Source organism: Spermophilus citellus, assembly GCF_964194105.1.
Source record: "Spermophilus citellus genome assembly, chromosome: 1".
In the NCBI taxonomy this organism is placed as follows: Eukaryota; Metazoa; Chordata; class Mammalia; order Rodentia; family Sciuridae; genus Spermophilus; species Spermophilus citellus.
The window spans coordinates 34,968,425-34,993,954 of NC_138182.1; the positions used below are offsets into that span (position 1 = coordinate 34,968,425).

Sequence of the window (25,530 nt, forward strand, 5' to 3'; positions counted from 1 at the left end):
GTTTGATAATGCAAACTGATCTTTGAATATCTGTGAATCCATTAAACTTTGTTAATTGTCACCTCTTGAATATTGTCACATCTGTATTTTGCTTTTATACCTACTTACATTAGTATGTCTTGTTCAATGGTGGATTGCACTTTCCTTGATTTCTGATTTTATGCTGACATTTCTAATGTTTCATAATTAAGAATAATGTAAGCTATAAATACTCCATATAGATTTCCTTTAGCTGATAGCTTCCTTCTTTTCCTTGTTTGCCAAGTTTTAAAAAAACTATGAAGTTTATTACATGCTTTTATGCCTACGCTAACAGCATTTTTCTTCATTTGTTAAAGTGGTGAATTGCACTTTCCTAGTGTTATTTGACTCTTGCACTTCTGATACAACCCTAACTTGATAATGGTATGCCATTTTATTTATTTTACTATTCTCTTGAGAATACTATTCTCATACCATTCTTCTCAGAGTTTTGGTTCACTTTCGATTCTCTTGGAGAAAACCCCAATTCTTCTGATCCTGCTGCTTCCTTTGCATTTAGTAAGGTTGTGATCACTAGTAAATGGGAAGTTCAGCTAACATCTTCCTGTGTGCTTATTTCTTCCACTTGTCTGGGCCTTTCTTCTTTGGACTTTTTTTTTTCTTATTTCAATATTCCTCTCTACCAACTAGGAGTTATAAACACCATTGATTTTTAGCTATTACCATAAAATTTTATTAGAAGTATTTAAATTTTAAAAAATCATAATGCACCATCTGAATACAAGGACCTTTGAGACACATTTTGATTACCCTTCCAAATTTACTGGCTAATCTTGTTCAATATTAATGTCTTAACTAAATTAGACATTGTTTAGTAATATGGTATCACCTTTAAAATAAATTTGGAGGAAGGTCTTTTCTAAAATTGACATCAATTATATTTTATGAATACACAGGTTGAACTTATATGGGAAATCAAGTAGTGAGGATTAAATTTAAGTTTAACCAATTATATTAATCACCTTTACTTTTTATGGACTATAGGACTTTACATTAACATTTCTGTTTTCTTTATAGAATGCCAGTCTTACAATTTTTATTTTTGGTTTTCTACAATAACCACCCAGTCTATCACCACTAATCCAACCTCCATGTTGCAGTTTACGTGAGTTTTCTTTATATATATATATTACCTTTATTTTTATGTGGTGCTGAGGATCAAATCCAGTGCCTCACGCATGCTAGGCGAGCTCTCTACCACTGAGCCATAACCCCAGCCCTCTCTTGCTTTTTAATTTTGAACTGTATATTGTGCTTCCTCATATACTACAGTCTATATACTATAGTCCCTAGTAATTAGTGTGAGTGTTCCAAATGTTTTCTTCACTTTTATATAAATCTCTGAGTGCCAAATATGTGCAAGATGCCAGAAATACATCTGAGATGAGGAGGATACAGTTTTCTCTGCTCAGAAGCTCATAGGATAAAATACACCTCGAAGTAGCAGCACTCTATAAAGATCACTCATTCAATAACTATTTTCTGAATGGTCAACGTATATAAGCAATAATACAATATCATCTTAAAAAGTTTTATGAATGTAGACTTAAAATGAAAAAAATGATAAATTCTGGCAACTGGTATCATTAACTGTTGGAAATATATGTATTCAAAGACAATTCAAAGTATTTATTCATCTGTTTCAATTGTTAGTTATAACTTTAGCATATTATTTAAAGGGCTGGGTAATCAGTAGTATAAGTAGGGTTTCAAATAAATTCAGACAAAGACCATTCAGTATGTTCGTTCAAGCACATACACAAAAACCCAAAAACCCTATCCAAGCATTTAATAAAATTCTTACAAAATATTTGTCATATCCATAAAGTTTATTTTAAAAAATTGTTAAAAACTAACCATACAGGAATATTTAATATACTTAAAAAGTTTGTTCCCCATGTTGAAGGAAAATACATTTGCAACATCTTCCAGACACCATCTTTATAAAAGTAAAACTTCTAGATGCTGAAATGTACTACAGTAGATTCTATAATTTACAATTTTAATCACAGGATTGGAATTCATTCTTCCTACACCCCCCCCCCCCCATGTGGCAGTTGTTATTCTTAAATTAATGACATTCAATCATGTTATACTACCACAGGTCCTTAAATAGAGTACACACTGCATTACTAACAGAGCAAGTATTCTCTATTTGCTGTCACATAATTATTTCAGATAAGCATTTGACTTTAAGTACAAAGAGAAATACGACATCCCATGATTGTAAACATTCACCAAGAGCTTCCAGAGTACAATGAGTAATAGAGGTGGCCCAAGAGTCAGTCAAGTGTTTCTCACTCATTTGGATACTGCTGAGATTGGGAAAAATGTTTTGAAGGCAAATATTATCATAAGCCTTCCTTACTTATATTTCTGTAAGAAAGTAGTTCGGGATATATATTTTTAGTCGAAAACCTGAAAGTCATTCTAAAGACTACATTAAGCACCATTTTCACTTACCTGAAATATATTGAGTTAAATTCAGCAGTATGTATGATCATTAATATCAGAAATAAAAAATAACAGTGGGTCTCAAGTTCCCTTTTGTGTATACACATGGAGTATTGAGTTCCAACTGATGCTAATAGGAACCACTCATGCATACCAAGGGTAGTAAGTCCCCCAGGGCCACATGCAACCCATAAGTCTGAGGCACAACTATTACTTCTGTCCATGGATGCTATACAAGCAGATTTAAGGCTGTATTCGGCTATAAGGAGTTCAGTCTCCTGCTTAATATTCTTTCTATGTAGATCACATACATGATTCAAAATTTTGTAGACTGGGAGGTGAAAAGTTCCCAAATACTTTTTAAATACTATTCTCCATACAATTTATTGTCAGCATATTTACATAAAGAAATGGGGAGTATTCATACTTAAAACCATTTTAAAAAATGCAACCAGACTTTTCAAATTCTTGCCACAACTTTCCTAGGATTATCCTCATTTTCATATTCTGACTTTTGGCCAACTTCACATTTGTCAGATTGTTCACTGCAGTTCTTAAGAAAATCTCATGTTGCTCCCAAGAATAATAAAAATTAAAAAATATTCACTGCCATCCACTTTGCGACAAGCTTGGCTGCAAAGAAAATGGAGTTCCTGGTGTTGAAGGATAGCTAGGAAACCCATCAGGCTGAGCTGGATAGCTTTCCAGAGCTGAAGCTGAATGCACCTGAAAGAGAGAAGAACACACATACAGGTTAGCACAGGGCCAAGCTCAATTAAACCTGACTTGCTTTGGCCTGTGTCACACTTCAGATAATCAGAATAGGAAGAACATATTTTGGGCAAAAGAACATTTGCTGAATCTTTTAAAGAAATATTCAGTTTTCTTCAAGTGGAGGAGAGACATAGAAATGCCAATTAAATAAAAAATATTCTTGCAAAGAAAGAGTAACAGGTTTTCTACAATGTGTTTGAAAGGCCTATTATAACTTAGAAGACAAGTTAAAATTTAATTTTCAGGCATAAAGATTACATTTTATTAAGTAAAATCTCCAAACAGATTTTTAAAAATCTGTTAAGTGGGAAAAACAACTCATACAGATGGACTTTATCCTACCCTTTTGTTATTCTTCTGAAAGAAGATAAGCATAATTTGCAAGTCTGAGGAGAACTACATATTAAAACTCTAGGCATTCTGATAAGAGGCACTTTTTGCCAATACTGGGATGTCACAAATCAACACTACTGATTACCATTACATGGGTGACCATTTTATTCACGCAAGACATCGCCTGCCTACCTGCTGTAACAATGCTGACTGTGCCGCTGCTGCATTATGCTGTAATTCTTGCAAGGATGACTGTGAAGGATTCTGGGAAAACCCAGGGATACCTGGGAGGGACAGGAGGCCTGGAAAAACAGAACTGCCTGCAGCTTGAAGTCCAGAGGATAAACTAAAACAATTGATAGAAAAACAGGTCAAACTGCAGACAAGATAGCAAAGTTCTTTTTAGATTTACCAAGTAGTATCTTAAGGTATGGAAAACAAAACACAAACTTAGAATTTATTCTTCTGTTGGAAAAAACCAGAAAAGTCAGCCACTCACTAATGTAGAACTTACTGTTACTAAGTGTATTATTCTGAATTCATCAGTCTGTGTTTTACATATAATTCTTCCTATTTTGAAAGCAAGTTAAATTACCAAATGTAAATTCTACAACTTTGCTAATAAGTATTAATATTTTATATGCATCTAAACTAACGGTCCAAGGGCCATAAAACATTTTTTGAGCACTGACGTTTTGGCCCAGAAAGACATAATTCAGCACGACTGAATGACTACATTTTGACTTTCATTTGAATAACTTAAGACAATGAATTACATGTTAGGTGAAGAATGATTCAATCCTATTCCCACATTTTCACATACCCGGCTTGTGCAACAAGAGCAGAGTTGAAATTAGAACTAAACGCTGAAGCGAATCCCGGGAGGACAGGAGCTGGTGACGGGGCCGTAGCCGCGACAGGTAGTTGTGTGACAGCTGTGACTGTGGAGGGCGCCTGCAGCCCCGGGAACGAAGGGAGAGCAGGGGTAACACTTGGGGTATTGGAGACAGAAAAGCCAGGATAGGAGGGATTTGAAGGGGGAAGAGGTCCTTGGGTAACTGGAAAAAGTGAGGGGACGGCAGTGGATAAGTTGAGGGGGAAAGGTGCTGCCGAGACTGGTGCTGAGGCAGAGAGCCCTGAGAGAACAGCTGCCGTGGAGCTAGGAGGAGGCATAGCTGCGGAGGTGGCAGTGGTAGATGAGGTGGCTATTAATGACCCTGGAAGAGACACCGATGGATTAAGAGACGGGTTGCCAGGCAAAGGAAAACTATTGGTCAGAGAAGTAAAAGGAGGAAGAGCAGTAAACACAGGAGCAATAGGAGTGGAGGAAGCATGAGGTGGAAGGGAAATAGAAGACAGGGGATTTGAGCCATTTAAGGGAGTACTCAAACTGGAGAGACCTGATAATGCAGGATTAAGGCAAGTAGATAAACTGACGGGCACTGACGCCGAAGTATATGCACGACCCAATGTCCCTGACAAACCTAAAGTGCCATGAGAGGGAGTCACAGAATGAGATGGGCCTTTGAAGGCCGAGGGAGTAGGACTTGTGGGCTCAGTTTTGATCATTACAGGAATGGTAGTAACTGCAGGGGTAGGTGAAATATGCAGGTCTGAGGTACCTGGGTGGGGGCCATGCAAAAGGGAGGCTGAGGAACCACAGCTAACGGGCACTGATGTTGAGGAGGACGTAGCAGTAGCCAAAGGAGACTGCACAGGCAGCGTAGGGGGAGTGGAAGTTGGGTTAGCCACAGGGGACGGCAGGCCTGGGAACATGGCCATCCCAGGAGTGGAAGACCCCTGCGGAGTGGGGACAGCTGGGGGTGCATAGCACTTGCTAGGCGCTGAAGCAGGAGAATCAGAGTTTCGCTTAGTAAGAGAGGATAATGAAGCCAGCCCACTCGTGACAGCAGATGACAAAGCAGAGGAGTTGATTAAATTGGTGTCATTTGATGTCAGAAAGCCTTTTAAAGCAGACAGAAGAGGACTATTTACACCAAGTGGACCAGCAACACTGGGGGCAGAACCACCCGCAATTATAGAAGGAGTCGGGTTGGATACACCTTGGGAGGTTGGCGATAAGGGCAAAGGGAGACCTGCAAAAACCGACGATAATGAAGCCGAATTTGGATTGTTGGTAGAAGCAGCAGCAGAGGTGGCAGAAAAGGAGAGGCTAGTGAAAGGAGCAGAAGTAGAAGCAAATGATTCACTGGAAGCCAGAGTAGCCCGAGGTGTGGTTGTGGCCTGAGGGGCTGGGTTAGGAGTAGCAGAAGGACCTGGCAGTGGCACCAGGCCAGAAAAAACAGAAGGAACAGGAGCAGATGTTGTACTGTGGATGGAAGTAACGGGTGCCGTAGGCAATGAGAGGGTCCTGATAACTGTAGGGTTTGGCGTCGATGGCTGAGGTGTATGAATGGCTGCGGAGACCTGCCCTGGGAACACAGGGAGGACAGTATTGGGCATGTTCATTCCAGAACCGGTGGCAGCTGCTGAGGCTGATGGATGGTTTACTGTCTTGACTGGGGATGCAGTAGGGACGGGAGTCGCAGCAGGTGTTGAAGAATTAGAACCATGAGGAGAAAAGAGTTGACTTGCTGGGGTAGAAAATGCTGTGTGAGGAAGAGAAAAAGGCAAGAATTTATTATGTCAAAATACCCAATTTGAACTCCAAAGAAATGTATAATGATTTTTGTCATATTTCACAAATATATGACACCTATAATCAGCTCTTGTAATATCTAAATTTCTAGATTCCACTATCCTATCTTCACTTTGAAGTCTCAGTCAGATCCAAGTGTCTTCTAGACAGTACCCAGAACATCCACCAAGTCACACTGAGGAAGCCTTGAGAAGCTCAGAAAATTTCATATTTTTCTAATTTTTTAAAATAAAAAAAAAATCATTTAATTGTGATTAGTGTTAGTACATTGACTTTCTTTCTTTCAAATCACTTACTTAGAGTAATAATAACAAACCAGTCCTCTTCTCAAGAGCTTTCAGGACACCACTTCCCTTTCAGGGACATACTAGGTCTTCTAGGATTCACGTCCCTCTCTCTCAGTATTGTTTGTTGCCACCCAGTGAGGTGAATTTAGTAGTACATGTTATTAATATGTACGGTCCCCACTTGCTGCATTTGCTAAGACTGACCAATATTGCACTCATACTGTACTTATACTGTTTCAACAGGGAATGTTCCTTCTGCAGTGATAATCAACTGAAATCATTTCTATGAACTAAAACAGACATTTAAACATCTACGCATATGTAAAACTATTTGATATGAAGAGATGACATGTTAATGAAATAATGCCATGTTAATCACAGGGGAAGGACATCCAAGGAATAATAGAGGTAAACAAATAGACCTAATTCATTTGAAATGGTCAAAGAGTGCACTGGGCTGAATAAGCATTGCAGTTGTTTTACAATAGAAATATAGGAGGAAAAATTCACAAACCATAATACATAAATGCATAAAACTGCAAACTCAAAGGCCAAGCCTGAACCATAGTCATGCCTTTGTTTTATTGAGGGCAAGCTTTGAGACTGAACTAAAGCACACATTCTACCACTGAACTATATTCCAGTCCCACCGTGTTTGTATTGTTAAGTAGTGATTTAATTTCAGGAAAGCTAGACTATCATTTTGGAGTACCTATGAAAATGGATTTAATCTTATTTCATAAGAACTAGACACATAAGAAATATATTTCTAATTTTGATTTTGTAAATAATGTACCAAAAAAGTATTTAAGTCTACAGTGGTTGGAAAAATTTGAGAATCCACTATCCGATTTAACTATGTGCTGAAGACTATACAGTCAATGATAATCTCAAGAGAAAACCAAGCTAATCCTAGAGTGTTCTTTATAGCTACTTCTACTAGATACTTTTCAATGTAATAAAGCACAAGCTTTGCCCTATTAATAATTGTGCCTACAGTTAAAAATGAAACAAAACAAGGTGCCAGGGTTGTGGCTCAACTGCTTGCTTGGCACAAGATCTTTATTTTTTTTTTCTATGTGGTTCGATCCTTAGAACCACATAGAAAAAAAAAATAAAGATATTGTGTCCACCTAAAATTAAAATATTAAAAATTTTTTAAAAAAAGAAACAAAAAACCCCTATAAAATCCCAACTACATACTATGATAAACATCAATTTCTGCTATATAATTTAGTTAATAATTAAAACACTATCTGTCACAAACCCTGCTAGTAATCTATAGCTATCATTTCATTTGTTCCCAAATTAATTCTGAGATAGACAGTAACACTTCCATTTTATAGGCTTAGTGTGGCTAAGCAAGCTATTAAAAGATCATGTATCTATTAAGTGGTAAAGCCAAGATCTGAACCTAGTCCTGTTAGATCCTTACTCTTTTAACTATTACATTAGTTTGTCTTTATTAGTGTTTCCTAACATGGTTTAAAAAATAAGAAAAAACTCCTAATCACGTTCACATAACATAGCATAGGAAATCAAACTATGCTACTCCTACCAATGGTATTTATGATACCCTGGTTACCTCTTTCCAAAAACAGATTCATGAATAAAGCTGAACATAAAGGATGAAGTTTCCCTAATCATCTTTCCATAGAAATTAAATGAGTCAAGGTCACAAAACCTCCTGGTTCCAGAGACAGGATGAGAAACTAGGTATCCTGACATCTTACTTGATGTTCTTTTCACCCCATTTTGCTCCTTCCTTTAGAAACCAGCTCAAAAGCACCCTTTTTACGTACTGTTCTCAGGGAAGGGAATTTCCCCACTGAAACCATCTGCTATAGTAATTTGAATCATGTGCTACTCTGCTACATAAGAACTTACTCCAGGTCTCATAGCTGAAACCATCTCATATCCTCCAAGAAAGGAAGAATACAATGTTATCAAGCTGCTGCCATAGGACAACACTGTCCTGGCCACACTTCAATTTACTTTCTGCTTTGGCGTCACTTATTCTTTTCTACATTCAGTTATGTTTAATAATACTGAAATAATTAAAAGTAGAATCCAAAATAGCACTTGTCAAAAAGGATTTTTATCATTCCATGTGTTTATATCAAAAAGAAATGAGGCTTTCAAAATCACACAATGTAAATATGGATCCACATGCTACACAGCACTTAGATTTCATTACAAGTTTTGCAAATAACATTAAAGTAATAAGATTAATTTTAAATGTAGTTATTATATGCATTTCATTAAGCCACTTTTAGTAAGTATCAATTACATTCTTTATCCAGGAACTTTTCTTAGAATATTCCAAATACAATCAATTCAAATTGTCCTCAGTGAACAACAAAGAGCAGACAACCATGACAGACATGTTATCTCTGGATCAGATCTGGTACTTACTTTGATTTTGTGTAGGTTTTGACTGATTGGAAAGGTCTTCATTTTCTATGTAAAAGTAAATAAACAGAAGTTGATTTCAAACTTTATTCAAATTTTTTCCCCACCATAACAATCAGAGATTGGTATCAAAATGAGAAAAACAAAGGATATGAACATACAAACACTAAGTTAGAAAATACAATGAATACCTATGGAAAAATAAAGGAAATACACAAAAGTCATAATGAATCTGAGAGGATTATAAATGATTGTTCTTTCCTTTCTTTAACCTATTCTTTTCCCCTGCTGGTCTCCCCTGAACTTATCAAGGTTTAAATTCACATTGTTAAATTCATATTATTGAAAAGGAGCCAGACTGAGTGTACATGCAGGAGAGAGTGCAGCCTGCAGTTAGAGTGTAGAGACCATTTTTATTGGCTAAGCTACCAGCAGGCCCCTCCACACTGCTGCCTATAGGAGAGGAAGACCAAAGCAGGAAGCAGCTGCTGGGTGAATGAGAGCAGAATCCACTGTGTGTAAGAGGGCAAGCAGAGTAAAAGCTACATATTTAAAAATCAATATTAAAGTAATGTGAGAGTATACAAGATACTTTCATACTTTTGGGCTGAGGAAGGGTGTCCTGATCAAGGCACAAAAACAAAGAGCTAAGTAAAATATAATTAATCCAAATAAAAACTAAATTTTTGTAACACACACACACACACACACACACACACACACACACACTACAGTCTATTAAATTGGCAAAATTAGAAAACCGATTATCTACCATGTTGAGAAGGTGTGAAGAAACTAATTCATATATGCTCATGGGCAGGTGTAACTGGTACAGGGTTGCTGGAGAATAGTTTGGCAATAAATGAAAAAATATTTATTCTTCATGAACCCTTCTCATCATCCTTTACTTTCTTACTCTCTTTTTTCCCCTCGATGTTGGGTCTCAAACTGAATGATCGCGCTACCTTTTCAAAGTCCTTGCTCCCTATGGTAGGAGATATTTAGCCAAACTGTATACTGTACCATTGTTAATTACTTCTTCATAGTTTGTCAAAAGTTTATCACCCATGAGAAATGGTTCTTTTTTCTATAACAACCTGCCCCTGTTCAAACATGTGGCTCAAAGGCACTCAAGTAGAACCCTTGTCATTAAAGAATGAGTGGGCATAATCATGCCAACTGGCAGCAGAGCTCAGGCTACAGGAGGACAGATTCCAACTCCCTTCCTGTCCCTCTAAGACACAGGGTGTCCAACTCTTCCACAGGGTTTTACCCTTCCAATATGCACAAAATAAATTAACTTAGGGCAGAGTATCCTCTGCTACTCCACCCTCTGCTCCACATACCAATATCCATCAATTCTGGTTTCCCTCTCTATCACTCCTTTGGCAAACCAGACAGGCATCTGTCCTACTGTCTAAAATTCTCAAAAAAGGTTTGGAGGCAGAACACCCTCGGTTCTCTTAACTTTGCAGTCTTAAAAAAAAAAAAAAAAAAAAAAAAAAAAAAAACCGATATGCTGATACTTTGGGAGTTCTGTGTGCACAGATTCTAGTATTTCCCAAACATGCTTGAAGATAAGAATCACTTGGAGTCATTGGAAAACTGAAGATACCACAGCACCACCTTTCATCCACTGAAGCAGAATCTCTACTGAAGATGTTTTTAACTGTGCCCCAGGTATTTCTAGGCCACAGAGAAACTACCTTATTGTCACCTTGTCATTCCTGTCATGTATTTCATTACCAGTCCGTTTTTACCTGTTTGTGCTTCAACTTAGGACATTACTGAGTCAACAATGTCTAGTGATACATGACACAAGCAACTGATATTTATTTTAACAAGACTGGTTTGGATGCCCTTCCTCTGAGATTGCACACCACCTGTACTTTTTCACAGAAATAATCATTCTTCTATCTCAGAATCTAAGCTGCTATTTGCTATAAAGCACATTCCAATTTCAGAGAAATTAAACTATAAAAATGTGCAGTTTAGAATGAATGAAGTAAAATAAACTGAAATTGTCTTCTCCTTCCTCGCCTATATTTCTCATTGATTGCAAATTCTTTGCAAACAGGACTTTGTTCACATTTCTTTCATTTACATATATATAGCACATTGCAGATCATCTCTCTAATGTTAGTTGAATGTTACTGAACAATAGTTTTTAAAGTATTATTCTGTATTTCAAATGGAGAAATGGAAGTCATTAAGATTATGAAAACTGCCCAATGTTACCAAGGACTCATACCACACTGGTAAGGCTCTTGAGCTTGTGCTCCCATTGTTAGGACATGCCATGTCAAACAACTGTCCCTGCCAAATGTATGTTTGTGAATGACTAATTTAGTTACTTTTAACACTCCAAATATCATGACTTTACCTGTTCCTACAGGATTCGGAGTATATGGAGATGGAGGGGGTACACCTGGAGCTATCATGTTGGCTAACGGTACCAGACCTGCATTGTTGTAAGCACCTAAAATAATAGAATATATGTAATTTAGTATTTCTCTGTGGTTAGGAGTTCAAAGTATATTAATGCAGCTCTCTCATTTATTATTTGAAATTATTTATATAATGGATTTGCAACTTATAGAGATCTGGGTCTAGGGTTAAATAAAAACTGAGATAATGAGATAACAGGAGATGGCTATTCCCATTACATGTTCATTTCAGGCATAAGTTCACTGAATGGCATGGCAGGCAGAATCTGCCATACATTTAATTTAAATATCTATATTTGACAATATTGTAGTTAAATTACCAAAAAAATATAAAAGATTGAGCAAACTCTGAGAACTTCATAAGTGCTGCAGGTTTCCCAATTACATAAAATTAGAATTTACTCTCAAATTAATAAACAGGAAAAAAGAAAAAGAAGTAAAAATAAGAGAACTCCTTACTTGGTGCAATGGTTGCATGTGGCCGGCATGGAGGTATGGGATAAGGAACAGGTTTATGTGGGTTGTATGTTGAAGGAGGCTAGACGGGACAAGAACAGCAGTTAGAAGGAAGCCAAGTAAGATGTCTCCTGGTAAAACAAAATACAACCTGCCTTTTAAAATGTTTAGTTCTAATAGGCTAAAAATGTCCCCAAAGATCAAATGCTACTGGCCTAAGAAATGGCATAAATGAGGGAAATTTCTTTGCTTTAATAAAAGTAGTTTCTAGGTACTCTGAAAAGTAAATTCTGCCAAAGATGGCCAAGTATTTTTTTATTTCACTACCCAATCATCTCCAATGAAGGGTCAGAACTTATCCTAAATAGCAAACTACTCTCTGATCCAGACTAAATTAATCCAAGGATTCCTCTCCTCTTATATTAACTAATGCAATGAATCCACTAGGTTTTGGAATCTCAGCTACATAAGAACCCCAATGGCCATATCCTCCTCAATTGATTAGGAATTCATCCTATCATTCCTACCCTCTTTTCTTCTTCTGGAAGATAAATGCACTGTTTGTTTTAGCATTTGGCATTTTGACAACTTTCATAAAATGTATACTAAAATTAAAAATTAAATATTTCAGGGTTTTTTCGTTTTCTAAAATTCATAAATGCACAAATACTTTTATAGTTGATGGCATTACATAAATAACAAAATTCAAAGAATGGGTTTTTAGAGAACAGCAAGTATTTGAAGCTAAGGCAAATGCTGTACTTTTTACCTACAGAGAGGGCGAGCATGAATGCCTTTAGTGCAGAAGGGACCCACTGGGGGAAAGGGACCCAGTTTCTTTCTAGCTGTCACAAAAAACAGTCACTGGCATTCTTGTCATATGGATGGGCAGAGATTACAAGGTGGCTGAGTACAGGCCTCTAATACTTCAATTCTAACAATACTTTAAACCCATAGGGCTATCTCTGCCTGTTCAGTTTACATTCTAATCACCATAATCACACCCTTGAAAAGACTCTCAGTCTCCTGGTGTCATTCTTGTTTCACTAATATTAACCCCAGTTTTGTTAAACCAGAATCTGTTAAAGCAAACATCACACTTTGAACTGAACAACTGAATGTGTCCAGAGAAAACAATAAAAATAATTAACTCATCTCACTTTAAAATAATGCTTAACCTTGGGGCTGGGGATGTGGCTCAAGCAGTAGCGCGCTCGCCTGGCATGCGTGCGGCCCAGGTTCGATCCTCAGCACCACATACAAACAAAGATGTTGTGCCCGCCGATAACTAAAAAATAAATATTAAAAATTCTCTCTCTCTCTACCTCTCTCTTAAAAAAAAAATGCTTAACCTCAAAAGGGGTCTTAACACTGCTGATTACACTATACTTCTCTAGGCTACTCTTACTCTTCTAGCATTTCTGACATAATTAAACTTTGCAATACAAAAATTTAATAGAAAACTACTAGGTGTTAAGAATTATTTTCTCTTTCATTTTCACACATACTGGCTTGGATGGTCCAAGAATCCGTGCAGCTATGCCTTTGCCCTCATTTGTACATTCTTCACCATCCTTTTTCAAAGGGGTTCCCTGTGTTATTAAAACATAAATAAATAAATAAATAATAAAAAATAAAAGAGGGGTGGGGTGGGGAAGAAAGGTAATTGAGATTTCAAATAAACCCAAGCCAGAACAACCACACTGTATTATATTAAAACAGAAAACAACGATAAGGGATAAAGCTGGTAAGAATAAGACTTGAATTCCAGACCCAGTTCTGCCCTGGCTGGCTGCATGATCCTGATGAAGTTCTTAAGCTTCCTCTTTGCATGCAAAGTTTCCCAAACATATTTATCTGTAAAACTGAAAATTACTGAGGGTTTGAGAAATTTTCCTTTATTAAATGTAAATCAGTACTTTTAAAATATGGAAACAAAATAAAACAAAATCATCATCCTTTTTTGTTTGGCTTGAAGATTTTACACAAATGTTAATGAAATTTACACATGAACTTTCAATCAGTGATGAATCCACAAATTATGCTGATGACATGATGAAATTCCTTTCCTTTGCAGAAGCATCATCAACTGGTATTTTCCCTTAAATATCATTAACTTGGGTTATATTTCACACTTAGTCATGAGAAGTTTCATATACAGTCATAAAAGTATGCTTACTGGGAAAATTCCATTTATACGACTAGGTCTTCCTTTGGGATATGGATTTCCTGGGATTGTTCCACAAGAAGATATCATAGCATGAGGAGCTTTGCAGCCCCCCTTAAAAGCCTGTAATATAAAAAAGAGCAGAGTGGTTAAAAAAAAAAAAAAAAAAGTCAAACCCATAAAATCAAATATTTTGGATACTAGGAATCCCAGCTAAAAAACATGAATTAAGGAACAGCATCACATTCAATCTGTTAACACATCAGTCAGCACTTGCAATGATTAACATGTTCAAAGGCAAAATGCAAAATCACTTTATTTAGGTGGAATTATTAAAATGGTATAATATACTTTCAATTGCAACTAACAGACCCTTAAACAAAGAAATCTTCACAATGCATTCTGTAAATTATGTGCAAAAAAAAAGGTCTATTTATTATCAAATCTGTTCCATTTCACCAACAAGAAATAATACAGTCCAAATCTCTAAACACCAAGCTCATTAAAGGCAAGGCAAGAAAAACACAGGGGTGAAAGAGGCAAAGTCCTTGCTCTGAAGAAGTTTACATTTTAGTGGGAAAAATGCAAACAAATAACAGAGGATGCTACTATTCAAAGAACTGCATTGCTCAATACACTTGACCACATGATGTCCAGAATAACGCTATACCCTTGAGACACAGTAGCAGAAGGGATTTGGGTCTAGGCTTTTCATTACTAGATCTCTAGCTTCTAAAATGATGCTTCACATATACAGAGTTGGAGCTCAATATTTATTAGATGAGGTCTGGGGATATGGCTCAAGCGGTAGCACGCTCGCCTGGCATGCGCGGGAGCACTGGGTTTGATTCCAGCACTACATAAAAATAAAATAAAGATGTTGTGTCCACTGAAAACTAAAAAATAAATATTAAAAAATTCTCTCTTAAAAAATATTATTAGATGAATGATAAACACTGTATAAGGCAAATATATTCCAACAAGACTATACTGTATTACAGGAATATTCAGTTATATAGACATGTAAAATACAATATATATGTGATTGTGATTACATGGTTTTACATATATATAAAGATTTTACAAGTATGCATGATTTTACACACATTTTTATAGTTATATCGGTTTCATAAATTCATCCACAACATATATCATATCGGTGATATAATCCAGCCCCCAACTAAACACTTCAGCTCTAAAAATCATCCCTATTTTTGATTATTATAAATTTATGTAAACGCATTTAGGTAAGACTGTATTTCTAGTTGTTCCACTGGAAAAAATTCTTAGACGTGGAACTTTTGTGTTAAAAGGTAACATCAACAAAACGCTTTGTAAGGAATAAAACTACAGTGGCAGAGGCATGATACCATAAAGATTTCAGTCAAGAAATCCAATGAAGTAATTAAAAAGTAAAAGAATTGTAGGCTCAGACCTTATCTCTACTAAAATAACATAGGACTAAAGCAAAGTTGCCTACCCTCCCTAAGCTCAGAGGACGATATAAGAATTAAATAGGACAGAGTTACAAGAGCAATATGCATCTTCTTCAAGGAGGTTCTGAATTATTAATTCAATTTATAGACATCACAGTCCCAGGAACTTACTAACTTAGATGACATATCAAGTTTTCTAGGCTTGGACAAGAACTGCTTTTCCCACTTTGATAGGTTTAAATAAACCGGAACTTGGCTTTGGTATTAATCTCTTAGGAATCTAATTAACATAAGCCTGAAAACAAAGCAAATTTGAAAAAAATCAAGTTCCTAAATACATAAAATTAAAGACAAAAATCTGCAGTAATGGCAAAGCTATCAAAGGACCAAGACATAACAGCTTCATGGGGCACAATGTGATGCTTTTCACTCTCAAGCCATCTCTCCCTGCTCTACTATCTCCTTCAACCAGATCTATTTTACTCCATGAGCTGCAGTAATGTACACTCTTAACTCATCACATACCAGCATTCGGGTTATTCTCAAAGTTAACAGAGAAAAAAGACAGGTGCTTTTTTCATCTGCTACCATTCAGAAAAAATGGCACAGCAATCTTGAGAACAATTACCTGTTCAAGTACTCTTTTGCACCGTTTCTTCTCAGACATATTTATCCTGAACAAATCTTCAATGGGACGAGAATTCTGCGCATCGACAATGTTTCTACCAAGAAAATACAATTTAGTTTTTCATTTAAGAATACACACAGAGTTCAGCAGCTTTTGATTACCACACAGACATACCTGAGTAAAGCTTTCCCGTGACATAGGGAGAAAATGTGATTGTTTACTTTTAATAGGTCAATTTATATTATAAAGATAAATATAATAACTGAACTGAGGTTTATCTTTCTGATTACTGAAAAGTGACAAAGTAATACTGTAAATAAAAATGATTATTTTGAGAATCTTGAAAATATACCCTCTCTGATGGTGTTGAACGTTATTGCAATAGAGCCAAACCATGTATTTTTTTTAAAAGAGAGTGAGAGAGTGAGAGTGTGTGTGTGTGTGTGTGTGTGTGTGAGAGAGAGAGAGAGAGAGAGAGAGAATTTTTAATATTTATTTATTTATTTTTTAAGTTTTCGGTGGACACAACATCTTTGTTTGTACATGGTGCTGAGGATCGAGTTGAACCTGGGCCGCACGCATGCCAGGCAAGCGCGCTACCGCTTGAGCCACATCCCCAGCCCCATAAACTATGTATTAAATGCATAAAAGTTACAGTTAATCTAAAAATGAAGTTTTACCTTATGTTTTATTTTAATTTTGTGTATTTATGGACATGCATAAAAACATTAAGGACTGTAAAATACATGCTCCATAAATAAACAACTAATACATACTTTTTAATCATGCAAAGAATTAGGTTAGGTCCCCTCCGTTTCCCTTCATGCTCACATTTATCATGATCACCTATCAAATGCTACCCTAGGTAGAGACATTTTAAAAGCTCTTCAAGTTTACCTTCCAGATAAGTTGTACTAATTTACATTAATCAGAAGGACTATTCCACAGAATACTTAAAATATTTACATATTGCTCATAGTGTTTAAAGTATCCCCAAATATGGGGCTGGGGATGTGGCTCAAGTGGTAGCACGCTCGCCTGGCATGCGTGCAGCCCGGGTTCGACCCTCAGCGCCATATACAAAGATGTTGTGTCCGCCGATAACTAAAAAATGAGTATTAGAAATTCTCTCTCACTCTCTCTTTAAAAAAAAATATATATATCCCCAAATATGCTATGGGTGAGCAGAGAACCTTTGCTGTAAGTTGTTTATTCTATTGACAATTCTTAAACTCCTATGTCTTTACCAACTTGCCTTTTAAGTCATTCAGAATATGAAGACAAAACAAGCTACTAAAATGCAGAAAAGTCAAATTAAATAATCTTGATAAGCCCCACTATTTTCTAAGTTACAACCATATGTGTAATAAGTAAATTGAATGTTTATCCACAAAGAAATCTGAATTCATCCCTATGCTTTCAGACTATATTGTATGAGATTTGTTTACTTACATAATTTGAATACATTAAGATATAACAATAAGTTAGAAGAATTAAAAAGCATCCAAATTTGAAGTAAATAGAAAAAAGAAATACTTACGAAGCTAACAGTTCAAGAGCAACTAGCTTATCTTTACTGAAGGTGAAACAGTTGAGTATATTGACCACTTCTGCTGGGTGAACAGCTACCATTTTCTATTAATATAAAAGATAATTTTATTTCCAATGTAAAATCTTCATGCTGGAAATTGCCATATATTTATATATATGTATACGTACATACATACATATATGTATACATACTATATATATATTTGTTTCAGTTGTTGATGGACCTTTATTTTATTCATTTATTTATATGTGGTGCTGAGAATTGAACCCAGTGCTTCACACATGAGGCAAGTGCTCTAGCACTGAGCAAAATACAAACCCGAAATTGCTCTCTTTTTGAAATAGTTAAATACTCTTAATGTAAACATTTTAGGTGAAATATTTTATATTTTAGGTGAAACTTAAAATGAAAGTTCTGAAAATATGTGAATTATTCTTACTTTCTTTCAATGTAACAATTTCAGATCAAGATCTCAGTTCTCTTATGAGCTCTCTTTTAATTCACATTTCTCAATGTGTTCATTTATAGAATAAAGAAACTAGCAAGTACTACCTTCCTCAGAAAAGTACCTATCTAGGAGGCTCAATTGGTCAAGGAGTGAGAAAAAATTATATTCCTGAGTTGGGAGCAGGTATGCCACAGATCACTTGCCAAAAAGCTGTGCAAGAGGCTAGTGTTACACAGCAAAGGATATACTAGTCACAAAAGCTAGACCAAAACTTAAACTGGGCTCCCTGTTGAACAGCCATCATAAGATTGATACGTTAAGCATACATTGTGACTATCCAAGATGATGTGAGATGTTACATAATTATTTCTTTAGGGTATCTCTATTTCTGAAGAGCATTCAAAAAATTTGAGCTGGGCATAGTGGCGCACACCTGTAATCCCAGGGGCTCAAGAGACTGAGGCAGGAAAATCTCCAGTTTAAAGCCAGCAACAGCGAGACACTGAGCTGTCTCTAAACAAAATAAAGTAGGGCTCAGGATGTGGCTCAGTGGTTGAGTAACCCCAAGTTCAACCCATGGTACCAGAAAAATTTTTTTTTTTTTTTTTTGTCGATTCATAGTTAACAGTTATGGAAATTCAAATGCAAAAATCAATGAAGAACTAAGATTGGTTAGGATTAATACCCTAGCTCCTAAAACTCAGAGCAGTGATTTTCAAACCCATTAATAATGTACTACCAAAAAACTGATTTATGGACCCCTGATAGTGTATATTTGTAAAAAATATAGAACTGCTAATTTAGCTCATTTAGTTTCTAGAAATGTTCATTATACAACCTTTTTGGCAAAGTTAAGTCTTCAGTGTGAAAGCACCAGTAAAATCCAACTTTTTTTTTAATCTCTCCTTTGTTAGAAAAGGTGAGATTTAATTTAATTCAAGTAAGTGTATTGAGTTGTCCCTGCAATGTACTTCTCACCTCTAATTTTTTTTTTAATATTTATTTATTTTGGTTTTTGGCGGACACAACATCTTTGTTTGTATGTGGTGCTGAGGATCGAACCCTGGCCGCACGCATGCCAGGCGAGCGCGCTACCGCTTGAGCCACATCCCCAGCCCTCACCTCTAAATTTTAATCGTAAAGTAGGTAGACAGGCAAGCAGGCCTCGGAGTTGTCATGGGTTTGCTGTCCTGATAAAATAAGGCAAAGCCCTCCCAGATATTTCTTGCTGAATAACTGTACTCTGCTTATCTTTTTGGTTCACAAAGATTTTCACCCTTTCTTTTGTAAAGTAGAAAACAAGCAATTGTTAAAGAGGTAGATAGAAGCATAACACACCTAAATTCTTTCTTAGGCAGATCAGTTTAAGGAAGTTAGGTCTTGTAAATTGATTCTATTAAAGTATTCATGCCAATCACTTCTTAGAAAATCTTCCTCTGCAGCCAGCTAATAATCTACATACTGTTGTTGATCTAGGCTCCAGGCTATGTTATCTCATGCAGTAAGGCACTTGTGCCCATTAAATCTAATTACAATAAAATAAAACTAAAATAGTTCCTCAGACTAAGTGTTCAATAGCCACATGTGACCAGTGGCTCCCAAAATGGACTGTGCAGATATAAAAATCTGCATCATTACTGAAAATTCATTTGAACAGTGCTGATCTAAAGAATGTAAGTGTAACCTGATGACTCTTCTAAGACTAAATACAAGCAGGTAAAGATAAGTATTGAACAATAGAAGAAAGTGCATAAAAATACTTAAGAATTCAAATCCTTTGTTTCGTTTGTCAATTTGCCACTTAGGACACTGTGGCATACAATTTAATGATACAGTATACGCAATTTAAATTGCACACTTTAGAAAATTTTGTAACATAGTTTTGAATAATCAAAGTATAAAATTTAAGGTTAACTTTTCTAATTCAAACATATTACAAGTTAAGACGAATCCAAGAAAACTGGGAGAAGTAAAAATACTTAAGATCTGTATTCTAAGCAAAAACAAACTACTTACATGCTGTAATGCTTTCATTGCTTTCAACTGAGGCTCAGCCCAGGAAAAATATCTCAGTAAATCCACTACCTGAAAGCAGAGAATTAATTACAGTGTGGTTTACAAACATTTCTTTAAGATTTATTTCAATATGTGAAATTCAACACAGCCCAAGTCCAGGGGATGAGCATGCACCAGAGTCTCCACCTGCTGTCAAACACAGTTAAGTGTGGTTGTTCAAATTTAAATCACTTAAAAATCAAAATTTAAAAATTCAGTTCTTGCCTGGGTGCAGCACAGATCTATGATCCCAGTTACTTAGGAGGCAATGCAGGAGGATCCCATGGTCAAGTCCAGTCTGGGCAACCCTGTCTTAATATAAAAATTTTAAAACGGGGATGGGGACGTAACTTAGTGGTAGAACACTGGAGTAGCATGGACAAGGCCTGGGTTTATACCCCAGTATCCTCCACCACCACAACAAAATTCAGTTCCTTTTTAGTATAAGCCACATTTCAAGTGCTCAACAGTAATACCAAATTTATGGCTAATATAAGGGACTGCAGCTGAAGAACATGTCTATCATTACAAAAGTTCTATTGGATAGCACTGGTCTAGCAAGAAAGGAAGATATTCAATGGGGGGGGTATCCTAATGAGGGCAAAAAATCTGAAAAGTACTAGATGGAGATAAAAATGACAGCTTATGAACACAAAGATGTATTTGAATGAAAAACTTTAAAACAATAATGGAGAGTGGCATAGTTTTAATCATTCACAATGGTGTGACAGTATGATTCAGTGTAAGTCCACTAACTTCTACCTTTTTATTTGGATCTGTAATACTCATAACATAAATCATGTAAGAACCACCAAGATTTACTCTCCCAGTTTTTAAATGGTACATCATTTTCACAGTTCAGAGAACCAGGCTACCACCAATTCCCACCACCACCAGAGAACTTCAAATGAATGAAGGGGACATTGTGAGATGGGCAGTAAGAGGTGAGCAGGGCTTCAAGATCACAACTTTCAAGTCTCAGCATGATCAGTACCACTCTGGTTCACAGCCTCTGAGGATACTCCAAAAGGGAGAAAAATTAAATAGGAAGAGTCATAAAATCTGAGGTTTTTTTACCCTGAATTCCTGAAAATGTGCTAGGAATTTAATTATTCCACAAGAACCAGTCAATGGTGTAAACTAGAGTGATATGGGAAGAAAGTGAAAATACTCTTTATTGCTTATAGAGAGATGCATAAATAACATTAGGCACACTCTCCAGTTACTTTGGGAAGAGTTTATGTCCTTATTTTGTGGGAACAGTGTTCTTACTATACAGTGCAGGTTGTACTTTACAAACCATAAAACTTAACTATCAATCTTCAATAAGGTAGACTCAGAATGTCTCACTTAGTGTTTAATAAAGTTTTAAAGGATGTCAGCATCACTAAAGGAAGATGTTTTGTACAAAATGTCACATGCATGTATGTGGGAAAAAAAAAGCTGTTAGCTGTAAGAAATCATAAATCTTTCAAAACATTTAGATTTAAAAAAAGAGCATAAGGCAACTTGTGAAGCAAAGGGAAAGCTGAAAAACTATCCCTAAAAAGGCACTAACAGATGCAAATCCTAAGAAGAACTTCAGGCGTAAAGTTATTCAAGCTGACATGTATTCAAACTCTGGAGAAATAAAAAGTTGGTACTATCTCTGAGTCTGCAGATTCATCCATGATTCACCCTTTCCCAACTTCTTTCTAAATGTACGTTTCTATGTCTGCCCGATTTTGCTATCAAGAATTTTCCTAGTGTCCTTCAGAAATCCTTCTTCTGTGTGTTTATATACATACACAATTTTTTTTTCTTAAATATGATCAAAGTTGCCCAGCACAGTAACTGCACTTCTTCTAATCCTAGCTACTGGGGACCCTGGGGTTGGGGGAGGTAGGGGGAGGTAGGAGGATGATGGGCTAGAGCCCAGCCTGGGGAATATGGCAGATACCATCTTGAAAAAAGAAAAAGGAAAAAAAGAAAGAAATCAAACTCCTAATGTGGGGTTAAAGTTTTCATTAAACTATTATGCTTAAAACACTAGTCTTCTGGCTATGACAGAAACTACTTATTAGACACAGTGTTTATATTTCCTTACTGCTAAGATTTTTATTTAGTGGCTTCACATAAAAACACATTTCATCACTTATTCATGTTTTCTTTTGAATTTTGCAATTACTGACATTATATGGTAAGTTTATCATTAAGTTTATAACTTTTGATTACTGTGTCCAGACTAATTCACACTTTTAACTACTTTCAGGCTCTGTCAAAACCACAAGCTTCTAAAGTTCCTGAATAAATATAAGAACAAAGTACAAGCAATTCTAAATTTGAACAGCTGGTAAGTTGGTATTAACCAGAACAATGGTGTAAAAAAGCTCATTTAAACAAATAATTAAAAGTACCTGTTCACTAGAGAAGTATCCATGCACATATTCAATTGCTTTTAATTTATATTCTGTCAAAACCGCCTAAAAAATAGAAAAACATCATTAATATATGTAAGCAGCACAGTAATATGCATATATCAAAATTGCCCAAGCAGCTCAATGGTGGCAGGGCTTCTTTAGCCCTGGCACACAGCAGCAGCGAAGGTCATGTGGTGACAGAACAGTCTACCCTTTCAGGTCCCACATTGTAGGGCCTCCCTACTCACTTTTACAAAGAAAGGGAATAAAATTGTAATAGGCAGATTCCACATTAGTAGAAATTACACAAATAATTCCTGAATATGTAATTAATATCTGAAAACCAAACAAATTTTCATTGTTTAAGAGTAAATGTATAATTTATTATTTGTCAAGTACCCATTATGTGCTAAGTTATAGGTAAACAAGAGGACAAGGTCTAGCTGAGGCTTGGTATTTCAAGGGGGAAATGAGAAAACAAAAAGCCCCAAGGTCCGTGAATTCAAGGTCTTTGCTAGGCATTTTAATTCCTTTAGGGCTTCCTCATTCACAAAAGGGAACAGAATTCACCACCTACTGAGAACATTTAGTTAATGGTTCCTTTTCTGCATAGAAATCTATCAGTAGGTGAAAGAGATGTTGGTGGCCTTGACCTCCACTATCTAGAGCTCAATGAAATCAAATATCTCCCCTTGCAGGTATTTGCAGAGCTTAAAGATGGAAACACCAGGTTATCACAGCTTTGTGGCTCTAATCATTAAAAATAACTAATCCTTTGCTCTTACTACAAAACAATTATACACTGACATCCTGTATCATCCAAAAATAGAAATCTGCTGGTCTAGAACTATTTTCTCATAAACAGTATTTACAAATTAGCTCATGAACAAATTGTGACAAACTCTAATTTTATACAGTTAGCAAATTGGTATTTGTTTCCAAACTTGTGGACAAACTAGATTTACAAAAGTAGAAATTTGTTTTCAAAAGAGCATTCAAAAGTATCAAATATAAAAAATGAAACATGTTAATAAAAAAAAGATTTTATAAAAAACAATATGAAACAGCAGCTCCAGAAACAATTTTAGTAAAAAAAAAACCTCATAAGCTGATATAAATAATAAGCACGGAAGCACGTGGTAACAATTCCTTTAGTGTCAGTTAATGAGCCACAGAAGTGCTCAGAAGGCCGAAGCAAGGTACTCAGTTAACAGAATAATGGTACTAGAAGTCCTTTAAATTCTAAATGGGTAACTAATTTTTGAGCTTCAGATAATGCGAGGCTCAAAACTACATTCCAAAATTTTTTGCTGTGTTCACTCCTAGAGGCAGGATACCCAACCATATCTCAAAAAGAATCACGAAAAAAAAAAAAAAAACTGAAACTCAAGTTATCGATGGTCAATTCATCAACAGAGTAAACAACCACATTTAATCATCAGAACACTAACTTTGTTCTGGCCGAAGTAATAAATATATTCTGCCTATCTTTAGATTTGGGGAAAAAAAAAACATAATTGCCGTAATAGAAACTTTCCACGTGGTACTTCTGGTTTTCAAACACTTTACAGAAAGGAAAAAAGTAGCCGCAGAAAAATACACAGCTGTTAAGGATTTGCACAGCTGGCTTCACAATTGAGGAGTAATACAAATTCCACAATGCCGGGCTGATTCTCAAACTGGGATAACATCATTGCTACCCGTACGGTGAAACCTATCAAGGCACAAGCTCCTGCAATACACGTGAAAATTCAAACCAATTTGGCAATGCTGATTCTTATTTTGTGCAATCTACACACAGTACCTCCAAGAAATTAAACCACGATGATTCCTATTTCGCAGATTAATTTAAGGCATCAAGTGCAATTACCTTTCTGATTTCATCCAGCACCGTCTCGAAGGACTTTTTGTCCATCTTGACTATACTATTTCGACGTGGTTTTTAATGGTTACACTTTCAATCACAAAACGTTCATCTCTGGTTTGCTCCACTGATAGTAAAAATGTTTACAGCTGAGGAATAAACCACTCCAGGAGCAGGAGAAAGAAGGCGAAGAGGTAGAGTGTAATGCAAACTCCGCGAAAAAATTCTAAAAACGGAGACTTAAAAAAAAAAAAAAACTTTATTAAAAACAAAAATCCCTCCTGTCGGCTTCTCCAGATGCTTCACACAAAGCTTCGGGGCACCTCGGGGAAGAGCCAGGTCCTGCGTGTCCTGCAGAGAAACCCGGGGACTCGGGCCGGGGCTGAGCGCCGTTCCTTTGCAGCTGAGGGCCAGGAGCTGCCCGGGAGAGGCCGGGAAACCACTTTCCCCAGTGGAGCGGCCAGGAGAGCAGAGGCACCAGCTCCGGAGCGCCGCAGGCGGCGAGGAGTGGAGCGCCGGCGTCACGGCCTGCACCAGCGCCTCGGCCGCCGGCCGCGCCCCTCACCGCAGTGATCTTGGACTCATGGCCCGGCTCGCGGTCATCCCCAGCCACTCCTCCAGACTCCTGGGTCCCCCAGCCCGGGCAGCGGGCGGCCCAGCAGGCTCTTTGTTACCAGTTTCTGTGGCTTCCGGGAGCGGGCCGCGACCTAAGAGCACCAGAAGCCGGGGAAAGGGGGACACGGCCTCGCACAAGGGGGCTCGCGAAGACCGCAATACCTACAGCGCCAGGCGCCCTGCCAGATTACCCCTACAGCCCCCACCGGCTCCTAGGGACCTTCAATACAGCCCGTCGCGCCCGAAGAAACTCAACTCTGCGCCGCCAGCAAGGGCCGCACTTTTCTGGAAGCCAGTGAAGGGTCCTGGTGTGGGAATGTAGGCATCCACAGCGGATGCCTGGATATTTTGGAACCGGGTGTAGCTTAAATCTTTCTCAGAGCCTAAGAATCATTTTTTGAGTGAGACTCCTCCCTTATCACTCAGGTGTTTGGTGTGAAGCTTTGATCGTTAAACCTGAATTAAAAGCAATCAACGACAAGAGGATAAGGCATATCTAAGG

The 25,530-nt window shown here is 36.8% G+C and overlaps 1 protein-coding gene across 1 annotated transcript; it reads right to left on the reverse strand.

The window, feature by feature from the left end:
• Positions 1 to 1,859: 1,859 nt before the first annotated feature.
• On the reverse strand, positions 1,860 to 25,282 carry PROSER1 (proline and serine rich 1). The gene is made up of 13 exons (XM_081285591.1): positions 24,420 to 25,282; positions 22,547 to 22,612; positions 20,112 to 20,180; positions 17,636 to 17,730; positions 16,096 to 16,189; positions 14,044 to 14,154; positions 13,373 to 13,456; positions 11,868 to 11,946; positions 11,345 to 11,440; positions 8,965 to 9,009; positions 4,427 to 6,212; positions 3,796 to 3,949; positions 1,860 to 3,222 (listed from the first exon to the last, which is right to left on the reverse strand). Exons 1-13 carry the CDS (start codon positions 24,462 to 24,464, stop codon positions 3,100 to 3,102), a joined length of 2,847 nt encoding a protein of 948 aa, XP_081141717.1. The 5' UTR covers positions 24,465 to 25,282; the 3' UTR covers positions 1,860 to 3,099.
• Between the last annotated feature and the right edge of the window lie 248 nt (positions 25,283 to 25,530).

Bases quoted from the DNA above. Each gene is read 5' to 3' on its own strand.
- PROSER1 (XM_081285591.1), bottom strand. From the start codon at position 24,464: ATGGACAAAAAGTCCTTCGAGACGGTGCTGGATGAAATCAGAAAG. The intron at 13,457-14,043 runs GTAAGCATACTT...TTAATAACACAG, and splicing joins GTATAAATGGAATTTTCCCA to GGAACCCCTTTGAAAAAGGA. The intron at 11,441-11,867 runs GTAAGGAGTTCT...CTATTATTTTAG, and splicing joins ACATGCAACCATTGCACCAA to GTGCTTACAACAATGCAGGT.